General features: G+C 39.9%; 1 protein-coding gene across 1 annotated transcript; it reads left to right on the top strand.

The window, feature by feature from the left end:
• Positions 1-688: 688 nt before the first annotated feature.
• On the top strand, positions 689-24,067 carry CCNI (cyclin I). Its single transcript, XM_053461668.1, has 7 exons — positions 689-1,008; positions 7,428-7,584; positions 17,671-17,805; positions 19,545-19,619; positions 19,846-19,986; positions 20,335-20,565; positions 22,361-24,067. The coding sequence occupies exons 2-7, from the start codon at positions 7,471-7,473 to the stop codon at positions 22,814-22,816; spliced, it is 1,152 nt and encodes a 383-aa protein (XP_053317643.1). The 5' UTR covers positions 689-1,008; positions 7,428-7,470; the 3' UTR covers positions 22,817-24,067.
• Positions 24,068-24,361: the final 294 nt, after the last annotated feature.

Raw genomic sequence — 24,361 nt, 5'->3', positions numbered from 1 at the left:
GAACGAATGCAAGCCAACATTTCAAATGGCAAAAAAACCTTGCGCTAAGGGAGCGTGTGACCTCTAGATATTTATTTAGCTAAGGAATTTAGAACAATAATAATAATTATAATAATAATGATGTATCTCTCTTTACACAATTCAACCTATAAAATGCAACTCTCCTGTTTCTATTCACATTATTGCAATTTGTTTGTGGCTTTACGAGAATTGGATACACTTATGCCCAGCAAACATTTTTAGATCATAGAAAAAAAAGGGAAGAGGGATAGGGGGTTTGAAGCCAAAAAAGGGAATGCCCCTCCTATAGAGGGACAGTTTGGAGGTATAGAATTGATACACTTAATAGAAACATTTCATTGGTTGCTATGGTGATTATGAGGACTTTGAAACTCTGTACCTTTTTTATACATCGAAGCATAACTGGATTAATAAACTTCCTGGGGACTCTCCTATACTGACTCCAATGTTTGCTAATATTCCTTTGTTGTCAGCCCCTGTCATTTAAGGGGTTAACCCCTGGTTGTTTATTGGCCCATGGCCGAAATTCGCCTTCTATATTAGAAATAACCTTTGCATTTTAGGACCCTCCTCCTTATGCATATTTATACACGCCCCCTTCTTGCCAGTTCGTGCAAAGCTGAAACATATCCTTCCTCCTCCTACCGGTCCTTCTTTCCCTCCCCACCCCCTTAGGAAGTAAAGTAGTCCTCCCTTTCCTTCTCTCTCTTTCTTTTTTTTTACCCCCATTCCTCTGATATTTCACCCCATCCACCCACCCTCCCCCCTTAAAAGAATCATCTTTATTTTAGAAGAAAGACAAGCAATACAGGAGGAAGCAGGAATCATGACCTCCTCCAGCTCACAGATGCAAGGGGGATACATATAAGTACATGGAGGGCTTTATTTTATAAACAAAAAAAGAAATGTATTTTTTTTAAATTTGATTTTTTAATGGACCGGATGATCTCCAAATGCAGCAGTGAAACATACAGCTTTGCAGGGGAGGTGAGCTGTGATTACAACCATAAGCGTTAATATTTGTGTTTTCATGTTTAGGCATTGTATTTTTGTTATTTATGTGAATATTTACATTAATGTTATTTATTATATGCATTATATCAATACTAATGCAATGTTATGACCATAATAGTGTTGTTATTAATAATAGTTAGTTCGTTTCAAATCTTCAGCCTGTTTATTAACGTTTTGTTGTGCTATTAACCCAAAGTCCCTTTTTTATCATTGAATTTGGCCAGTGTAGTAAGTGACAGATGGCAAGCTCTTGGAATCAGTGTTGTAGTGGATCTGAGCTGCTGTGGGCTACACTGAACCAGCTGACACAGTGACGTCATCCTGGTGTATAGTCTTTAATTCATTAAAATGACACCCCCATGTATTGCTTGGATTTATTTGCATCATATTTATTTTGAGTATTTTTATTGTTATTATCAGTATAACATAACATTAATTTTAGTTTTATTTTTGGGAAAATTTATAATTCTGTTTCTGGCTAATATTTATTTTATTTTTTTTGTAAATCAGTGGTTCACTACTGAAAGAACAACCCATAGGTTATACCTGAGTAAAAGGACAGTGACATCTAGAATACCGTTTAATTATATCGATAATTATACAAGGTTTATGTTACCGGGGCAAAGGCTGGTATTGGCATGATAAAATGGTTTGATAAACTGCGATCTGTGCCAATTTGTTTTTAAACTCTTGTGACACAGCACTGCCATATTGTGCAAACAGTAGATTAGGTATGAGGTTTCTGATTTGTAATGATTGTGCTCGGTTGTATGCTAATCAAGCGGACAGCTCAGGGTGTTGGATCATACACAGGATACTGTATTAGCGGGCTCAGCGGTATATTATTATTCATAATAATAAAGAAAGGAATAGATGATAGATGAAATGTAGGCACTAGTAAAATTATTATTGATATGGCTCCATCATATTCTGCAGCATGCTTTTATTGCATATACCATAATTTAAGCAAGGAATTCCATGTATCTTGCCCTAAAACTTAGATCCACCAACATGGATGTAGTTTATGAAACCCTCTTGGCTAGTCTTAGTCCTTGTTTATTGTAAGGTTCTGCACAACTTCCAGGATGTACTTTCCATAATTGATATTTCCATAATTGATGCCATTTATTAAACCAGTTAATGACTTTTTTAGAGTGTGTGCAGAATACATCTAATGTTTTCACTCAATAATTCCAGGATTAAATGATGTGAAAGTACAAACTCAAATTTAATGTTTGTAAGTGACGAGCATATGAATTTTAGGGCAAAAGCAGAAATATGTGCTGGGATCCTGTGTTGGGTGGGAAAACTGTGAGATGATTGGCCAGCCAGAGACGTGGACAACACTGGTTGATAAGGGCTAACAGTATCATTACTAGACTTGGGCGCCGGCCAACTCTTCGTGTTTGTCTTCGTGGGGAAAAAAATCTTTGTATTCCACAGATATTCGCCTGTCCTATGTTCGTTCGGGCGAATATTCGTGTGCATTCTTCGTGTTCGTTTTTTTCCTTTGTTTTTTTGTAGAAGGGGTTAATACAGGGTTAACGTGGTACAGACTACGCAGCGGCTTTGGCGCCAGGAGTTTAAAGCTCCGTACAAGCAACTCTATTGGTCGCCGGCAGGGGCCTCCTCTGCCATCAACCAATGTTCACCTGCAGACAAACCCCTCTGCTGGCGACCGATAGTCGCTCGTACGGACTTTGAAAATCCTGGTGCCGAAACTCAGCCTCAGCTCCAGGAGTTAAAGGTCCGTAGAGTGACAATTAGAGTCGTTTGTACCGACCTTTACTTCCTGACGGTGAAACGCCTCTCAGGGAGTCTCCCTGCTCCAGGAGTTAAAGGTCCATACGGGTGGCCAATAGAGTCGCCCGTACAGACCTTTAACTCCTGACGCGGAACTTGGCCTGGGGAGAGTTAAAGGTCTGTACGAGCAACTCTATTGGTTGCCGGAAGGGAGCTCCTCTGCCATGAACTGCACTTCATTGGTTGATGGCAGACGAGCCCCTTGCTGGCAACCAATAGAGACACTCCTACAGACTTTTAAAATCCTAGTGCTGAAACTCGGCCAATAAAGTGCTTACGAATGACCGATAGAGTCGCTTGTACGAACCTTTAACTCTTGGAGCGGGGAGACCATGGTCTCCCCAGGCCAAGTTCCTCTGTCAGGAGTTAAAGGGCTGTGCAACTCAAACAACCAGAGGAGGCCCCTGTAGGCAGCCAATAGACTCACTCGCACAGACCTTTAACTCCTGACGGCGAACCTACGGTTTTCTACTCCCGTTAACCCCTGGGATGTTGCGTAGATAAGGTAAGCTAGATGGGGAGATTAGTAAACGAAGACGAAGATTCTTTGTGTTGTGTTGTGTGTCTTCGTATAGATTTTGCCGCTGCTATGTTCGTTTCTCCGGTATTCAGGCTAAACAACGAAAACGCACCCTTTGTGTTCGTTTTCATGTTCGCCTGAATATGAATGCACAATTAATTACTATTATACTATTATACAGTATAATTACTATTATTTTTATTTTTTATTATTATTATAAAAAGTGATTCTGGTGCAACATTTTAAAAGTGGTCTTATCACCATAGCAACACATGGAACTTCTGCCTATATTTCCCTGCCTTTATTACTTGGCATGCCTCCCAAATGTCCTGTGATTCGCAGGAAAGTCAAGATTTTTAGGCAGTGTCCCAGATTGTTGCTTCATGTAGCTGCCCTGATGTCCTCTTATGCAGACTGTGGGCATTATGAGGTGGTTCTTCAGGCAAGGTGGGTAGGTGTTCATAATTCATAACCATACCCACTCCAGGCATAACCTGCTTCAGCATTTGACCTCAGCCTCTTACCATGGCTCCCAACACAGGTGTTGGAATGTTGAGTCTATGATTTTGCATTTGAAATAATCCTTATACATAATCCCCAATGTAATCCAGTTAAAATGCTCTATTTTACCTAAAACAGAAGTATCAAATTGAAAATAAATTGATGTGTATTCGAATAATACTGTATATCCATTCTGTTCTTTACTTAAGTACCGTATTTGCTCGATTATAAGACGACCCTGATTATAAGACGACTCCCCAAAATCTGAATATTAATTTATGAAAAAAAGAAAAAGCCTGAATATGAAACGACCCTATAGGAAAAAAGTTTTACCAGTAAATGTTAGTTCATGTAAACTATGTGAACAATTGTTTGTTAATAAAAGCTATGATTGAGAAAAATATTTTGTTTTTATTTCCTTTTTTTTTCTTTAACCTAAGGCAGTTATGCACATCTGCCCCCAGGCTTGCCACTCTGCCCCAGAAATGCCTTATACCCCATATATGCCACTGTGCCCCATGATATGCCTTTTAACCCTCTAAATGCCACTGTGCCCCATGATACGCCTTTTAACCCTCTATATGCCACTGTGCCCCATGATATGCCTTTTGACCCCCTATGTGCCACTCTGCCTCCAGAAATGCCTTATACCCCTATATGCCACTCTGGCATTTAGGGGGTTAAAAGGCATATTATGGGGCAGAGTGGCATATAGGGAGGTAAAAGGCATTTCAGGAGGCAGGGTGGCATTAAAGGGGTTAAAAGTCATTTCACAGAGCACTCTGCCTCCAGAAATGCCTTACACCCCCCCATTTAACACTCCCCCTCCCTCCTCCAAACTTACCGGTGCTTCTGAGTTGGGGGGGGTGCATAACACAGGAGGATCCAGGTCCCCTGCATCTGAGCCCCCGGTGCTTAGTCCACGCAGCATGTAGAGCTCCACGCGAATCACGTAGAGCTCTACACGCAGCCCGGACTAAGCATCGGGGACTCAGAAGCACCGGTAAGTTGGGGGGGGCATAACACAGGAGGATCCAGGTCCCCTGCATCTGGGTCCCCAGTGCTTAGTCCGGGAAGCGTGTAGAGCTCTACGCGATTGTATCGTGTAGAGCTCTACACGCAGCCCGGCCTAAGCACCGGGGACTCAGAAGCACCGGTAAGTTGGGGGGGCATAACACAGGAGGATCCAGGTCCCCTGCATTGCTGCGGGGGATCTGGATCTTAGTCTCATAATCAGACCTATTTGAGGTCTGATTATAAGACGACCCTGATTATAAGACGAGGGGGATTTTTCAGAGCAAATAAAAACCTTGTCTTATAATCGAGCAAATACGGTACTTTGGTCTTTTTGGTAGATACGAAACCTGGTTTCAGTGTGGCCATTAGAGTTAAAACTTTACCCATGTAAAGGTATCTATTTTCTAGAACTTTTCAGGTAGATTTATTAATCATTTAATTTTATAAAATGTTAGTCTAAAGCTGTGAAGGCATAAAAGATGAGCAAAGTCACCCTACTGGGTGTTTGGGTTCCTGTAGCACAACTACTCTATGGGCCGGTTAAAAGGGAGATCAGTGATCGCAAATGTCCTACAAACACTATAGAGTACTGAGCCCCCATACTTCATTTCCGCCCTGCGCCGTGTGCCCTTAAAAGGAGGACCGACAGGATATTACATCATATCGCGGCGCATACCATTTAGGACAGTGGCAATGAGCATACCTGGGAACTTCTCGGCTCTGGCTACCCGGAGCCTTTCCTTGCAGGGCGCGGCCAGGACTGCATGCTGACGTCGGTGGGCGGTCCCCCATGTAAATGGAAAAATGGACGGGGAGCAGGGCGTGTCAAGACCCCCCTCCCGGGAGGATTCTGGTCTTGAACCGGAGGAGCATCGCTCACCTCATCGCTCCCATGTATGGCGATGAGGCGGCGGATGGTGATGCTGCCCTGGGTTACAATATGCGGATTTATGTAAGACAAATGATCCTTAATAAATGCAAATTACTATTTTTATTTTCCAAATAATAAATATTTACCTGGTATCCTGTGATAATATATAAGCATCCTAGTATCAGCTAGCTTTAAAGGTACACTCTAATATCCCAAACAGACCCATCGACAAACAATGCATGGTTAAAGTATTTTAATGTGCATTTTTTTACCTGAAAACACTTCCACCCCCCTCTGCTGTCTGGGTGTTGATGCCAAGTTTTTGTCTGCTAGAAGCAGCCAATCCATGTCAGGAAAACAGTCCTATTGAAAGAAATGGGAGTGCTTTCTGCTCATGTGCACCCATTGGAACTCTTGGGTACAGCTGGACGATTGTGAGTATTCAATGCGTGCACTGGTAAAGCACAAGATGCATTTGGCTAGAGTGGATTGTCATCCCTGGCCCTTCCCTAGTTATAATTAAAACGGCTGTAGAATTGGCCAGTACTTTGCAAAAGGTTTAGGCAGTTTATAAGGATTCCTTTAATAGACATGTCAGTTTATTTTATAATGAATGAACAGATGGAAAATCCTACATCAAATCAATGTTTGGTGCGACTGCTCTTTGCCTTCAAAACAGCACCAATTCTTCTAGGTACACCTGCACACAGACCCCTGTCTGCCTTGACATGTCTGCCTGGGAGAGGCCTTGCTGATGCAGTATAACTACCTTGTATCTTTTTGCTGTGCTCAGTTTTGGTGTGGTGTATGACTTTTGACATTAAACTGTCCTCAGCAGCGTCCCCTTTTTAGTGTATTTGGGTGGTCACACCAAATATTGATTTGAACTATTTAACATGTCTATTTTTGCACATTAATGTATAGAGGTGTGTGTGTATTTATATGTGAAAGATGAAGCAAAGCAACTATATGAATGAATGTATTGAGTGCTGTTTTCCCTGAAAAGTATATTTAGCAGGTTCATTACATATTTTTATCTCTGCTGTCTGAAAGGGTTTTTTTCTAACATTGTAGTTTTGTCTTGTTGAAAAGCAAATATTTTACATACCAAATAAAATATGTACGTTGGAAGTATGCCTCCTGATGCTTTAGTAATATATAATTATTTAAACAGAATGAAGCTACCAGCAAAACAAAAATATTGTGAAACAAGATGCTTCTTATTCTCTGTAAATACCCCTACTGTATTATTATTATAGTAACACAGTACTAGAAACGTACAGTATGCTGGCACAGTGTCAGGCTTTGCCCTTTGTGATTATATACCGAGGGTTTTACTAAACATTCCAGACTTTCATATTTTACACTAATTCGATATAGTTTGAACCTACTAGCTTTAGGCATACTAGAGATCTCTGCTTGAACACAGGTGACGGGTATAGTGGCAGGGGTAGGCGGAAACACTCCTCCAAAAACAATGACGTCAACAAACCTTGTCACAGATTCTGGGGTCCAGATACGGACATTTTGCCTTCCCCTGGATAATGTTAACTCATATGTTGAAGTGTATGGCTGCGTGTTAACAAATCTTTATGATATTTTGCTTTGCAGGGTTAGCTGATTCTGAAAAAAAACAGACGTGTTGCTCATTATGGTGCCCTTGTGTATGTTGTTTTGCAGGTAGCTGTATCCTGTTGGGTGGCAGGCGTATCCAAGGGGTGCCATGAAATACCCAGGGCCCCTGGAGAGCCAGAGACTGTCCTTTCTTTTAGAAAGGGCAGTCTCTAGGGAAGCCCAGATGTGGAAGGTGTACATACATAAGACCCCAACCAATCAGGTAATTTTTTAAATATAACATTACCTCTTTATTAAAAGTGAATCAGTCATCTTCTAAATCCATGTAACTGTGTTTACATATTAAAATATGCAACATACATTGTGTTACAAACCCAACTGATACGTATGGTATGGGGAAAGGTATCTTCACTTTCTTTTCTTAGGATATCTGGTCTATTGAAAAAAGATATATTTCATGGTAAATATGTTTCTCCTTGATCAGAAAATACAGTCCTGTATACAGTAACATAGGTTACCATTGACAAAAGCACTGCTTCCCAGTGTCTCTGAGTCATTTTCATCTTTCTCTGGACAGGAGAGTAGTGTTTGGCTATGCCCACTCCCTGCCCACTTACCTCCGACTCCCAGCCCTCTTTCTTCTTACTCTCCACCCACTCAACCCTGTCTACAACTCTAGCCCCTAACCCTCTAGTAGGGTACACACAGCAATCCCTGCCCCTAGTCAAGCTACTTCCCAGAAGAAGAAGAGCTCCAGGTAGCATACCCTGGGAAGTTCTCAAGTATGGAACCTAAAGGTAAACAAAAACAGTGAAATGGTTTTGTGCTTAAGTATAAAGCAAATGCGTGGGGTGGGGTGGTGTAAAAAGTAAATAAAGTTTTAATATAGCTTAATATAATTTATCTCAGGAAAAACAGGTACTTTCCATATTTTAGTGTCGTTTTTTTTGAAAATTCTGACCAGTGCATCTCGACTAAAGGTTACTTGTGTGTTTTCCCTGTTTTTCCCTTCATAAAAAAGAAACTTCTTCGTAATTTACAACTTCCTGTTCTTGTGTTGTTTTCTAATAAATGTTCTATTTCAGTTCCCCTTGTTGTTTTGTAATCTATTGTTTTGATCTGATAGCTTTGTTGTCTTCATACTTAATAGATGGCTAAAATGCCTTTAGAGGGCCATCTAAATGACACCATACTTTGCATACAAACCATAAAAATTGATCTGTGCACTCTAATACCAACATTGTGAGCAATTTATATAGATCAAAGGAAATAAGAGTTGGTGAGTAGGTGAAAGTTCATAAGGGAACTTTTACCATTGTAGCTGATTTTTTCTTGCTTTTATGTAATTCTTCCCCATACCTTTTCAAAGGGAAGCAATATCTTTAGTGGAGAGCAATAAGAACCTTTATCGTAGTCTTCTAAAACAGTGATCTACAATTATGGGTAGGGAGATGGCAACCTAAGACCTGAACATAATCATCCAAATTCTGTGATAAATTCAAAATGACCTATATATATATATCAGTATACATATAAATAGGTTCCTAATATTATAGCATTAAGCATCTGTCTCTTTATATAGGATTGGGAATTTTGATTGCATATGCCATACTAGTTCTGTAGTTCATATCTATATAAGCCCGAGCAAGTACAATGTTACCCGTCTTTGCAGTTATTGGTTAATTTGTATTGCCCTGTTTGCTAAGATCAGTGGCGTTAGTTGTCTGGAAAGAAGGGCGGACATCTGTTCTTTAGCTTTCTTGTAGTCAGCATAATATTAGCAATGTAACCTTATGTTACCTTGGCATATGAAATAATAATGGTTAATAATTTCTTAGCCGTCTAAGTGATATGATGACATTAGGAGGCTAGTCATCAGTATGCTAATCATGGTTAACACCTGCATACTGTCTTAATCAAAGAAGTATTGTACATAAACATCTGTTCCTTAATATGCCACTGAAGATGCACCAGGCAATGGCGTATTCTGGCCTACACCGACTGGGATAGTAGTTGGGGTAACTTCACTAGTGGCCTGTTGGGCATTTGGCCTCTTTATGGACATCGGATTATTTTAAGCTTGCCCATGCTTTTTCCACATGAACTAAAACAGAGTGTTGGCACATGACGATAGACCTTGCGGGTGTCTGGAATCGCTACTGGACACTGGACCGAGGAAGTAGGTTTTCTGAATTACCGTTGTCTTCTTTTTCCAAACTACTACACTATGGGGATTTCCATTGTATGTCATGAGCTTGGGTTGGCATCAGTCGGTGGCTTCTAAAGGAGCATCTCCATTGCATTGCTTGGGGATGCTTTACATTTTCCTCCTTCTTGAGTCTTTTTTTGTACTACAAGGAGTAGTCTACATTTAAAAACAAACAAAAAACGGAGCAGTTTTGATTGCATGTTCATCACTGAATAACTTTCCATAGAAATTAATGCAGTGTTACTTTCTTCACATTTAGCACTTCCTTTAGAAATTACTGTGGCTGTGTAACTCACTGAGCTTGCGGCTTTCTATCATACCGTCCCCATTTAGGAGGCTCTATTTTTCTTGTTTCTATCATAAAATCCTCCCAGTAAATCACTATTGTTTAGGGCCTTAACTATAACACGTGTCTCTCACAGTATAAAATATATATTTATATCCTACAATAGTTATTTTATGACATACAACTTTTTTATGTGAATGAAAGCCCTTACAGACGAGGTCAACTATGAACTTCTTAACCCTATTCGCACTACCAATTAGTTTGGTAAATCAGCACTGAAGGATGTGTATGAAGAGTAATTTTGAGTAATGTGGCAAAATCAGGCCAATCACAGAGACCTTCTATTGTGATTGATTTACATTTACTACATTAGAGCAATTGTTCTGTATACATAATCCTTGTTCTATTTTATACTTTGTTACAAGGACAACATGTTACTCGTGTAATCCATTTCTGGCTTTGAATAATTAAACAAGAACGTGCAAGAAAGGAATACATGTGAAACTTTATATACCCCTTTTAAATGATAACCTTTTTCCTTCGCGAATGCACCATTTCCATGCCCTGGCTTGCAGGGGATGTGTTCGACCGAAAACATCTCCTGTGTGCCGCTGTGTACACGTGCTCTAGCCACACGCTGTAGACGTAAGCTAAGTCATGCTAGAGTTCCTGTGGTGTCTATCGAGAATCTTGCTCGCATGCACAGAAAGTGCTCCCATTGAGTTCAGTTGGAGCACTTTGCTGCCACCCAAAAGTGGAGGCGTTGTAGTGTTTTAGTTTAGGTGAGTACTTTAATTAATTTTCTTGGAAATTATTAAATACATATTTAAGTTCTTACCAAGTACTGTACTTTAAAATGCATTTTTTTTTTGCCAGGGAAGTATTATTTCCGCAAAGTGGCACATTTTTGTTTTGTTAGACTTAGGACTCTATTTTTGTTCTAGAGGCACGCTTTGGTGATGTCACGTATTATGGAAACTGTTAATCAGTAGCGGCAGTATATGCTAAATGGTAGTTTTGAAAATAAAAAATCCATACAAAGTCCTGTCTTTTATAAAGGCTTTATTGCCAGAGGGATAATAAGATCAAGTGTAGGATATGAGTGTGACAGCAAATGCAGGCCTATTCATGTTACAACCCCTCCCCCGTCATACAGTTATATACGACATCTGTCATTGGAATTAAATATGCAAACAAATTTCTTAACTTCCCTTTTCTAGACCAGAAATTGCTAGCAGAGACTTTTATTGTAAAGTTTACAATTAACCACCCATCTGCCAGCAGAACGGTTATTACTGTAAAACATTTATGATTATTTTTTTTAATACCTTTAAGTCATTCTGTAATGCTATGGTTAATTGTTTTATAACAGTCACAATGTTCCAACATTCTAGTTTATTATAAGGTCTAGGGTAAGAAAAGTAAAGAAACACAACTGGGGACTCATATTGTCATATGACATAGGCTCTCGGGTTAAGAAGCATTATCCTCCAGTGGCTTATTTTAATGTCACATGGATATCACTGCTTAGTATTTCATAACGTTTACATTTCATTTTGTTGAATTACCTAAGCCTTTGGGCGCAGCCTCCTCTTGTGTGAATAAAGAACATTTTCTAGAATACTTAAAAGATATCCTAAAAAAGTTGCTATGTTTAGCTAAGCTGATTTTACAAAATAGAATGCTTATGGTAATGTCCCTAACTTAGATTATATTTTAACCCCTTAGTTGTCTAAAGATTGTACCTCAGATATCTAATAAATTCTGGATTTTATTCTGCATCTATTCAAGAGAGATTTTTCTTCTTGCCCTGTGCTTCCAAAATCAAGCCAATTCATGCCAAAACCCCACCAGCTAGTCTCAGTGCATAAAAAAAAAATCAACCAATGCTTTGTATACCCTCCGGCTTCTTTTTGTAGGAAAGTGAGTAGGTCTAAATGATGGCATTTATAGACTAAAGAAAAAGCTCTTTAATCCAAGACAGCATCTCTCATAAACATTACAGTTCTCCTTAACAATTAAATATGAAGCATTCCGTTGTCTATTGAACGTTTGAATTTGAACATGTTGAAACCAGATACGTTGTCGTATGCTGAGGTGGGCCTTCTACGACCTCTTTAAATAAGTCTGTCGTTGTTATGTACAATGAAGCTGCATGGAAACCGTTGGTGCTATGTTAGAGGAACCATGATATGTTGATTATCGAGAAATACATTCTGAGATATGAAGGTGATTATAAAACCAAGAGGAAGTGGGAGAAAAAGGACACAAGATTCTCATGTTTACTTATCTAATAATGCTTGGTCTCTGGTTGGGGGCAGAGGTCCTGTTGCGTTGAATTATTGGCTTGGTTTACCAGTTCGGTATTTCACAACCATACCTTCTGTAGGTTTAATCTTTTATGTCACCATATATTCCCCAGATTTCTAATGTGGGTTTTTGTTACAAACATTGCTATCATTTCCTGGAAAATGTTATACTGTAGACTTTTTTATTCACAAGTTCCATCATTTGCAGTTAGGTAATTGCTTGGTTAAGCAAGTTTATGATTATTTGTTGTAGCTGATATCTTACAGTCATCCTGTGAGGTAAAGTCCTCCTGAACTTTGCTCGTATTCAGCTTTTAGACCGAACCTTAATCTGATTTTTTTTTTCCCCCAGTGTATGCTATAAATAATATGTGGCTTTACAAACTTTGACCTAGTTTACCGAGGGTAAACCCAAGAAAAATAAAGTCAAAGGATTCAGTGCAGTGTAGATAAGAAATGTATGCCCATACTCCACAATGCCTTATACCGATATATTCTGGGCCACTGAGTACAGAAGGCCCGACTCATCTAGGTACAATATTCATTTCTTCTTTTTCAATACTTTTATACATTTTAAGTTGTATTTTGTCACGGAATCAAAATTCATATAAGACTAGCAAACAACAAAATCTCCAATAACGAGTCTTTTTCTGGGAGGCCAAGAATCAAATCCTTAAAATACAGTCTTCATGTATTTAACAGTGGAGCGGTCACCTAAAAAGAGAGTTTACATTTATTACAAGAATATGTCAACATTTCAGCAATTCAACAAGATATTTGCACTGGGGTTTTCTTATGCACTTTGGGTATCGCCTTTCCCTATAGGCACTGAGAATTGTCTTAATACAGGCCATTCGTTTTGTAACAATGTCTTGGCTTAATATCTGTAATTAAAATGTTAGGCAAATATTTAAATTCTGGTTTAATTAGTTGTGTTTAGTTTTACAAAAGTTTTAAAGGTAATTAAATTAGGGCTGCAACAACTAATCGATAAAATCGATAATAATCGATAATGAAATTCGTTGCCAACGAATTTCATTATCGATTAGTTGAATCGATTATTATCGATTATAAAATGAGGGTTTTTTCAGAGCAAACGCTCTGAAAAATCCCCCTCATTATATAATCCGTTTAGTCTGACTCACCGTCTCACAGCAGCAGCTCCTACTTACTCCCCCTCCCTGTAATCACTGTGACAACTGGCCCCGCCCCTTCCTTCTCCCAGAAGGCCAGAACCACATGGCTGTGACACTCATCTAACTGTAAGTATAATATTAATATTTGGGCTACTGAAAGTTAGGGGAGGTGGGGGTTAATTTAGGGGCAGTTATGGTTAATGGGGTGTTTAGGGGCAGCTATGGTTAATGGGGTGTTTAAGGGCAGCTATGGTTAATGGGATGTTTAGGGGCAGTTATGGTTAATAGGGTGTTTAGGGTTAATTTAGGGGCAGCTATGGTTAATGGGGTGTTTAGGGTTAATTTAGGAGCAGCTGTGGTTAATGGGGTGTTTGGGGTTAATTTGAGGCAGTTGTGGTTAATGGTGTGTTTAGGGTTAATTTAGGGGCTGTTGTGGTTGACAGGGTCTTTAGGGTTAATTTAGGGGATGCTGTGATTAATGGGGTGTTTAGGGTTAATTTAGGGGTAGTTATGGTTAATGGGGTGTTTAGGGTTAATTTAATGATGAGTACTGTGGGTTAATTTAATTAATTTGATAAAGTTAACTTAAGGTGCAGTTAGAGATAAAGGGGGGCAGACTAAGGGGAATCTAAATCCTGGGGGTAGTGAAGATTAACCCAGTACTTATTTATAAAAGTATGGTGTCAGTGTGCTGTGAACGGGTCTGTGACTCTGAGGGGACTATGAGATATCGGGCATATCTGGGGAGGACAGAGTGACATATCTGGGGGTATAAGGCATATACAGTATATAAGGCATATGTGGGGAGGACAGTGTGGCATGTCTGGGGAGGACGGAGTGGTGTATCAGGGGGTATAAGGCATATCTGGGGCCACAGTGGCATATCTGGGGGTAGAGTGGAGTGGCATATGTGGGGAGGGCAGCGTGGCATGTCTGGGAGGCAGTGTGGCATGTCTGGGGAGGATGGAGTGGTGTATCAGGGGGTATAAGGCGTATCAGGCACAGTGGCATATGTGGGGGTGGAGTGGTATATGTGGGGGTGGAGTGGCATATGTGGGAGGCAGCGTGGAGTGGTATATGTGGGAGGCAGCGTGGCGTGGTATATGTGGGAGGCAGCGTGGAGTGGCATATGTGGGAGGCAGCGTGGAATGGTATATGTGGGAGGCAGCGTGGCGTGGCATATGTGGGAGGCAGCGTGGAATGGTATATGTGGGAGGCAGCGTGGCGTGGCATATGTGGGAGGCAGCGTGGAATGGTATATGTGGGAGGCAGCGTGGCGTGGCATATGTGGGAGGCAGCGTGGAGTGGCATATGTGGGAGGCAGTGTGGAGTGGGATGCAGTATGGAGTGGCATATGTGGGAGGCAGCGTGGAGTGGTATGTGTGGGAGGCAGCGTGGAGTGGTATGTGTGGGAGGCAGTGTGGAGTGGTATGTGTGGGAGGCAGCGTGGAGTGGTATGTGTGGGAGGCAGTGTGGAGTGGTATGTGTGGGAGGCAGCGTGGCAAGCCTGGGCTCAAATGTGCATAAATTGGGGGGACTGGTTGGGAAATAAAGACAAGAAATGCATTTTATCAAAGTTTTTTTTTTATTCTGCCGTTTGTATTTAACATAATTTGTTTATTAAATTATTTTAAATAAATGAAAAATTTACATTAATTTTTATTAATCGATTAATTGACAAAATAATCGGCCAACTAATCGATTATGAAAATAATCGTTAGTTGCAGCCCTAAATTAAATACTCCTGCTGAAGTCAGCTAGATTTTTGTTTTTGTTACAGTATGTTCTGTCATGTAGACATTAAGGAGTGGTACTTGCCTGAGCTGACACTAGAAGTGTGGTATGTGAAGCCAAACTATTGTCACACGTGGACGCTTTTGCTATTTTCGGGTCAATACGTGGCTTCTGTAAGGGCATTGACGCGATGTGCAGCACAAATGTTTACGCCATTACAGTGCACACTGTATCGTGTGACAATCTCTACTGTGTTCTGATTTTCTAGAGGCTTCCAAGCCGTGAAGACTATATTTGCAAACCGCAAAGGATCATTGTGTACTCGCCTAAACCACAGAAAAAAATAACTATTCCTATTTATGAGCCTTTCCATGACACATATTACATATATATTGCTAACTACTATAAGACATAACCAAAGCATATAAAGGTTATGATGAGAATTCCCATCAAATGTAGGTAAGGTGAAGGGAGAGAACTTCAGGACAGGAACATGACTAGATATAACGATACAGATAACTTTTTATCTTAACCAATCGGCTAACAAAAATCACAGGTTATAGGTAGTTTTAGGAAAATAATTCAGTTATTTTAAATACTCGGATAGTTCCTTTTTAAGAAATAAGGAACAATGTGGTCAGTTCTCTAAAGTGCAAGTGCTCACCAGCAATCTCAAGTCAATCTCACAAATTCCCTAATGCCAACCCATACTGGCACTCAATCTGAACTTGCATACTTCAACTGCCGGAGAGTCAAGTTAACATGAGTTGGGGGAAAAGCAAGCAATTCATGGATTTGTCAACCTGCATGTTGCTTGCAAATAGTAAACTGAGGCCTTGGTAAATACATCCAAGACAAACAGACTAGGTAGCCTATTAAGTACCTTAAAAATGAAGGGGTTTTTTTAAATTATTTTTTTGTTAGTTTGGTGTCTAGTCACCAACTGTTAGGTATTAAACGTTGGACCTCAGAAAACAAAGGATTCTGAAAGTTTTGCACGCACACATGTGATCTAAGAGACTGATAAGTCTTTTGAGCCCGGTACAGCCTGACTCGAGTTTGCAGTAATAATAACTATTTTCTCAAGCTTGCATAATGCTGTTATGCTTGCTTAATCCAGAAACACATCTGCCTTCGTGTTCCAAAAATGCTCATAAAAGTAGTTTTCCGTTCTTGGGTTGGCCAAACTATTCTGGCTCCCATATAGTACAATTAGAAGCATCCACATTTGTAACGAATTATGGTGTGGTTTGTTGCATAACAAAATACATGTCAAGTGGAAACTAGAAATTTTAAAACTCAATGAGAGAGAGCTGTCCTAATCCAGTTCTCAGGGGCCACAACCAAATCAGGTTTTCAAGGTAATGCTTCACAATATGTTCTGCGATACGTAATGCTAATTTGTTTGTTATGTATTTAGTATATGTACCTCCCAAGCACTGACCAGATTGTACCCGTTAACTACAGGTTATTATATCTGTACAGTAGGACGTGACATCTACCGTATTTGCTCGATTATAAGATGACCCCCCCCATTTTAATATTAATTTAGGGAAAAAAAAGAAAAAGCCTAAATATAAGACTAACCTATAGGAAAAAGTTGTACCAGTAAATTCAGATGTAAACTTTTTTTCATATTTTATAAAAACTATGATTGAGAAAAGTGCATGCTTTTATTTGCCAACCTGCCCCCAGTTGTGCACATCTGCCTCCAGGCTTGTCACAATATTTTGCCCAAGTAGGGAAATCTATTTAAGGCAGAGCTTGACAAACCCTGGGCACCAAGTCGCCATGGTGACTAGAAATCACTTACTGGCACCCATGGTTTTGCAAGGCAAGGGTAGCATTGGCCAGGGCCTTCATCGGGAATGGTTGGAGGGGGAGTAGTCTTTGTATATATATGTGTGTGTGTGTGTGTGTGTGTAGACTGTACTGTCAGTCAGTATGTATGTGTGTATATGTATAGTGCTGAAGTCTGTGTACGTGTGTGTATACTGTAGCGTCAGTCAATGTGTATGTAAAGTGTAGTGCTAGAGTTGGTATGTCTGCTGGATTGCAGTGCTAGTGTGTGTGTGTATACTGTAGTGCTAAAGTCACAATGTATGAGAGTATGTGAATGTATAGTGCCAGAGTTGTGTCTACTGTATTGTAGTGCCAGATAAAGAGTATATATATTATATAAATGCATAGTGTTAGTCTGTGTGTATGTTGTTGTGTAGTGTATAAGAGTGTTGTGTTGACGTTTATGGGTGGGTGGGTGTGTTACCGAATCCCATTAGCATGAGTGTGTATATCAGCATATAATGTTGGAGTGTTTGTATTAGTGTTAACCTGAGTACGTGAGTGTATGTGTGTGTTAGTGTAAGGTAGTGTATGTGAGCATATTATGTTAATGTATGTCTGTTACTGCATGGTGTATGTGGGTAAGTGTGTTGGCATATGTATGTATTAAGGGGACATATGATGGCGAAGTAGCACCTTTGACAGAAAGGAGAGAGGCGATATGACAAAACATAAAATATAGCAAAATAAAAACTTAATTGGTGAAAAACACTTAAAAATGTTTCGCTGGCTTCTAGATCGAAATCAAATTAGTTGACGCTTGATTTAGGTAGTTGGTGAATCACGGCAACATTATTTTTTTTTTTTAACCTAAGCATCCCTACTTTTGCAGGATACAGCTATTTCTCCGGAACAACGGGATGAAGTGATCCAGTGGCTGGTCGATTTGAAGCGCCAGTATCCTGTTTACCCAGAAACCCTCGCTCTGGCCGTCAGTATTTTGGATCGGTTTTTGGCTTCAGTAAAGGTAGCTGTTTACTACAGATTTAAATATAGAAAAAAAATCTTAAACCCTCAAGGCTTCCCTGAATAGGTGTCTCACATCTACTGATATGTGAGGAAGAGACATGTTAGTTACAAGAGGTAAAGCTAGAGGACCAGAGGCTTGGATGTAAGGAAGTTTTACTTTACTGAGAGAATGATAGATCAGTGTAACAGCCTCCCAACAAGTAGTGTAGGCTTAAAAACATACATAAAGCTGTTTTGTATCTAAGAGAAGAAGATCTGCCGTTTAAGATCGGCGTGATTAGATTAGGAAGAACTGGCAGGCTAGACAGGCCGAATGGTTCTTATCTGCTGTCAAATTCTGTTTTTCTATGTGTGGGAAGTCTTGTGGCAATAAAATTAACGTGAGGTACAGTACACCGCAGATGGAATACCGGCAATGACCCATGTATGTATACGTGATAGCCGTTACAAAATGACTGATAATTCCACCTTGAAATATTTGTTGATGTTGATTGGCCAGTAGCATCCGTATACCATGTGACTGCTTGTTACAAGATAGGGAGTATTTGCCATATAAAAAATACAAATGTAAGATTTTTTTCAGAAAATGTGTCTTATATCGTGTAGTCTGCTGGGGTCAGTTATGTATAGTGGTCAGTTTTCCAAAATCCTTTCGATTAAAGTTTCTGTTAGCGCTACATGGGGGCTCAAGGGAGTATACAGTCTGTACACTTTACATTTTTTTTTGCTGAAGGACAACTATAATCTTTATTAGATCCACACTTTCAAAGGAGACACTTTCTGGTAATTGCAATGGGGATATTGTTGTGTCTGTGGGAAAATAGCATCCCGTACACAGGAGTACACTTTTTGATTCATGTAATCATTCTTCATGTTGACTGCTGTTGAGCGGTAGAAGAATCTTGTCAACAGTGTCTAAACATGTCTGCTATTTGACGCAGGTATAGTATTATTAAAAAAACACGTATGTACAGCTTTCCTAAATTGTGGATTAAAAGCTAATAAGATGCATGTGCATGGATGTTACTGGCCTTACAACAAAGCAATCCAAAATAGAGAAGCAGAGGCTCAGCACTCAAATGGTAAGGTTTATTTCACACAGGCAACGTTTCGACACACAGGTTTTTCTCAAGCCTTAGGCCTATGTGTCGAAGCGTTGCCTGTGTGAAATAAACTTACCTTACCACTTGAGTGCTGAGCCTCTGCTTCTTATTATTGAAGGACTTGGTGGTACCGGAGTCTCCGGTGAAACAACCCAGTTGCCAGGTATGAACATAAGGTCGCTAGATGTGGCCTGTTTAAATCCCATGTGACCCCTTTAACCCCTTAAGGACAATGGGCGGTCCCTAAACCCATTGAAAACAATGCATTTTGAGCCCGTACATGTAAGGGGTTAAAGGTTGTGCTCACCTGCCCTAAATACGGTTTTATATATAAACCAGAAGACAGGTCATGAAACATGGGAAAACAAGCACCTCAAAATAATGAATGTTTCATGTGCAGCCCAACAATTTTGTTGAGGCTCTTTTACCAAATTGATTGCACCTCATCTATGCTGCCTAAGCAGGTTAGTGTGTTTTTTTTAATTTAAGGACTGGCATAGATTGAAATAAATTTCCTCTTCAATTGCAATAAATGAGCTATGTGATAGAGAATAGGTAGGTATGGTTACATGTACCATATTCTGTGTTTCTGTAATATTTGACACAGTTTAATACTCATCTGTTTTCCTCCTAGGCCCGTCCAAAATACTTGAGGTGCATTGCAATCAGCTGCTTCTTCCTTGCCGCCAAAACAGTCGAGGAAGATGAGGTAATTCTTTTTTATTCAAGATTCCGCTTTAAGTTTATTCGTTGTTTTAGGTGCATCTTTTGTAACGTTTATTGCGTGGATTTTAATTCACACGAAGACACCATACCAGATAAGGGAACGTTTTCTTTTGATAGGAATCTGTGCCCCTTGGTGTCTGCTGTTATTGAGATATGCTTACAGATTTTTAACTACTTCACATTCAAGACTTGTCTTATTTATCTGTCAGCGGATTCCTGTCCTGAAGGACTTAACCAGTGGAAGCTTGTGTGGCTGCTCTCCGGCTGAGGTCCTCAGGATGGAGAGGATTATTCTGGACAAACTCAACTGGGACCTGCACACGGCTACGTCTCTGGATTTCCTTCACATTGTAAGTTGGAGTGCTAGTTGCAATCAAAACATGTCCCTAGGCCTTTTTCTTCTTGCTATTTCAAATCCCCTTTCTCAATAAATGTAAAAATGAATGTAATTTTCTGTTTTGGGAAATGCTATTAAAGGACTCTGTTGTCTTGAAAAACAATTAAAAGCTAATGTAGTGCTTGACGAAGGAGAAGGTTAAGTGTCCAATTACCAATTATTTAGCAATTTGTGTTGTCATTAGCATACACATTGTGTGGCAACATATTTCTTAACCCTGTTGGAGATAGAGAATCTTATATGATATTGAATTTACTAGGTGCATATTGTTGCCATTTATACTCTGTGTGCTTGCTTCCAGTTCCATGCCATGGCAATGACTGCCAGTCCTCAGCTGTTAGACAGGATGCCTGACATGAACCCGTCACAACATGTGGCGCAGCTCACCACTCAGCTTCTGCAGGTCATGGCATCCCACCAGCTCCTGCAGTTCAAGGGGTCCATGCTAGCCTTGGCACTTCTCAGCCTGGACATGGAAAATATGCTTCCTGATTGGCTTGCCCTTACCATCAAGCTGCTGCAGACTGCACAGGTAAGGACCAACAATGCTGCACTACTATTGTGTAAGAGGGTAGATAAATGACCACTAATCAAATTTAACCTAAACGCCACAATATGATGGTTACATTTCTTCTTCTATGTAACATAATAATTAGTGCATCTAGATGATTTAATTAAGAGGTAAACAAAAATATCTGCATGATATGGCATTTAGTATCATGTAGAATGCATGGATGTTTCACTCTTAATCGCCTGTCTGTTGGAGATGCAGGACAGGGCAATGCATTTCACACCAGGTGAGCATGCTGTAAACTTATCAAAAGCTTTGTACTATGCATTTTTTTCTCTTTGTATTTCAACTGTTTCCAGCTGGGGCTCTACTGCACGTATTTCCAGAAATAGTGTCATATAGCAAAGCTATCTGTATATTCTTATAGCAGTTAGGCTAGGTTTCCACTTGGGTTTTTTTAGCTAAAAACGCCTATAAAAACGCCAATAGCGCCACCTGGCGTTTTTTTGTGAAAAACGCATGCAGCCAGATGTTAGCTGTAATTCAATAGGAAATCGCAAAATGCCATTTCCACCTGGCGTTTTTCTGTTTGGCGTTTTTTTAGTCCTCTTTGGCGTTTTTCTGCTTTTTTGGGCTCTGTGGCAGTTTTTCAAAACTGCAGCATGTTGACACTCTGGCGTTTTTTGCAAGAAATCTTGGCTTTTTTTCTCCAATAGAAGTCTATGGGAGAGAAAAAACGCCATGAAAAAGCCATGTGGGTTTATTGCCTTGGCGTTTTTTATGGCGTTTTTTCCACAGTTACAATGCAGAGGATGGACCCAGTATCTGTGTGTCCTACGAGAAATAGGCTGAAAACAAACAGTTTCACACAAAACAAAGTCCTGGACTGGTTCATATTGAATTTTACACCATTTGGAACAAACATGCCATTACAAACAAACATACGCGACCGGATCCTGCGTGCCAAAAGCAACAGCAAACAATTTGCACCATCATTTGGGGCCAATCTTCCCAGAGGAGCAGACATTCGAAATAAAGCATGCCTTACAAACCACAGAAAAGAGACAAAAGGGTCTACCAAGTAAATGACATCAGGAGAGGGCAGATACTTGCCATTTATCCTAATCCCTTTTAGCTGGGTGAAACTTCTAACTTGTAAAGGCTGGAAAAACTGCCTAAGGTCAAAAAAAGCAATTTCCACAGAAAGGCTAAAACGCCAGAAAAAACTGCAGAAAAAACGCCAAAACGCAGGTAAATGCAGCGGCAGTTTTCTTGGCAGTTTTCCTGGCGTTTTTCATCAAGAAAAAAACGCCGGACAAAAACCCAAGTGGAAACCTAGCCTAATAAAGCTACTATTGCTAGGAAATGGGGCACACCCCCAAGTTCCCTGTTCGGTAAGCCTCCTGTAGAGTTTTCACACCCTCTATGTTCTCCATGGCCATAGAGTTTGTTCCTACGTTGTGGTTGGGACATTTATATTTTTTGCTGTGTTGAGGCAGTTTTATACGGTTTCATTTGCCCTCTGTACATGGATATTTTTGTTTGTGCGTGTTTTTCTTCTGTATTTTCACATAAGTGCTACATTTCTATTCTTCCTACGGTGATGTGAACATATTAACATATTTCATGCTTTGAGATTATTCTGTGAATGTCTGTTTGATTGGGAAAGATCAGAACCATTTTCCAACCAGAATTTTTATTTTTAAATTTGAAACCATTGGAGAGTGTAAAGTTACATTGTTGAAATGCTTCTGTTTTGTTTGTCCAATAAAGCTGTTCATTATTTGCTCACATCTGCACTCCTGTTCATTCACAGATGGATAGCTCTGAGCTGTTCCGCTGTCGGGAAGTAGCAGCAACGCACCTTTCTCCTCTGCGGCCTCCCTTGCCTCCCAACGCTGTATATGTCTACAATCCCCTGAAGCGTACTATGGTGACCTGCAACAGAGGAGTATATCAACACCACGTCTCCCCTGTTTCAGGCCCAGGAGTACACCTACAGGGCAATCGTGCACCAGGAGCCCTGATCAAGGGAACAGCTGTCCTTTACCAGCGCCTGACAGCTCCCGCCACTTGCAAGCTATCCTCCGCCAAGCGAAAAGTAGAGCAGATGGAAGTCGATGACTTCTATGATGGAATCAAGAGGCTCTACAATGAAGAAGGTGTTTCTGAGGCTGGGAGTGTGGAGATATCATCATGCAGCAGTGGCATGCCAAGGAAAGAAAACAGCATATCCCCATGTCCACAATTACAGGCAGTGCCTGTTATGTGATATCTGTAATTTGCTTGGCAAAACCACGTGCCAGATAAGATTCCTTTAGTCGCCAGATAACGCTGAGGGAGCTTTCAGTGCAAATGCATTGTAGACGTCCCAAGTGTTAAGGGCGTTCGTTCCATGCTGCATATGACATGCAGCAAGGTCAATGGCCATGCCTTATCAGATTTGTGGCAGTGACAAAGTCTTGCCTGATTTTTCATGCTGGTAATCCTAACTTCATTTTTTTTCTGTCGTTTTTAAAATTAAAAAAAAAACATAAAAACAAATGAAAACAATAAAAAAAAAAGCTTTTCAAAAAAAATTCCAAAAGCCCCAAAACAGGAACAAAAAAAGTAGCAAAATTGTTTTCACTCTCTAGTGTTGTCTGTTTTATTTGTTTTATGCTGGTGTTATCTGCTGTGAAACTGTGCTCCTTGACATTTTCTCATGTAGGCTTCTATCTGGTATTCTAGACTAATCCTTCACCACTATCTGTATCTCTAGACTCCTTTTATTTGTTGCTTTTTCTGATATCGCTGACCTTCTACGTCTCTGCACACTGACCTTGCACTAAAATATTTTCATTTGTTTTTAAAATTAACAATTATTCTTTTTAACCAATCTGAATTGTTTCGTCTCAATGCCATGATTGAAACACAATCCCTTGTAGTTTTCGGGCTGTCACGTCTATTTGAGTCATGTGCATTCATTTTAATACCCCTTTGAGTCTCAATGGGGAGCACACAACACATCCTATGGTATTCATCCCTAGTGGATTTCAGAGCATTATAATAAAATGCAGAAAGTATCGGTGATGTTTTGTGAAATGATTAAATTAGTGATATAAACCTTTCTGAGCGTTAGGATTTTAGGATCTTACAGTTACGTCACGGTGAGATTTAAATGCTATAAGTAGGTTGATAATACATACATACATACATGCTACTGGTTGCTGTCACTCGGCATTCTAAACTAAAACATTTTTGGATTTCTCACAAAATGTTGATAGAAATTATAACATTTCCTGTTGTCAATAATCTGAAAATTACCTTGTCTGGTTTCTGAAATATCTATATCAGAATCTGTGTTCTAGAGAACAAGTGTAAAACTAGCAGTAATTCTTCTTTGTTCGAGCATGCGTGTTTTATTATTTGTAAACCTGTACTCTCTCATGATGGTCCTCTTATAGATCTCTGCACAGTCTGATGAGGGCATGGCCTATGGAATCTTTGTTCCAAAATAAAGTCCTCCTGGTTTCAATGAAAATGGTATCCTGTACTGTTGTCTCAAATGCATGACTTTATTTTAACAAACAAGCCTTGGGTTATGAAACGTGTGCTGTAGGATTGGGAAAATGTCGTCCAGTTAATCAGAGTGTCAAAACATATACATGGATCCTGATATACAATTCTTTACAGCTAAACATGCCTGTTTTGCAGTACGCTTAGGTATCACAGCAAGTGGATTAGAATTTCACTGAATGAAAATCCGAAAGGTTGCTAAACCAGCCCTACACGCTTGACTGATCTTAAAAAAGTACATGGTAGTCAACAACTATTT

The sequence above is a fragment of the Spea bombifrons genome, chromosome 1 (assembly GCF_027358695.1).
Source record: "Spea bombifrons isolate aSpeBom1 chromosome 1, aSpeBom1.2.pri, whole genome shotgun sequence".
In the NCBI taxonomy this organism is placed as follows: domain Eukaryota; kingdom Metazoa; phylum Chordata; class Amphibia; order Anura; family Pelobatidae; genus Spea; species Spea bombifrons.
This window is presented reverse-complemented; position numbering and strand designations above follow the sequence as displayed.

Bases quoted from the DNA above. Each gene is read 5' to 3' on its own strand.
- CCNI (XM_053461668.1), top strand. From the start codon at position 7,471: ATGAAATACCCAGGGCCCCTGGAGAGCCAGAGACTGTCCTTTCTTTTA. The intron at 7,585-17,670 runs GTAATTTTTTAA...CTACTTTTGCAG, and splicing joins ATAAGACCCCAACCAATCAG to GATACAGCTATTTCTCCGGA. The intron at 19,620-19,845 runs GTAATTCTTTTT...TTTATCTGTCAG, and splicing joins AAACAGTCGAGGAAGATGAG to CGGATTCCTGTCCTGAAGGA.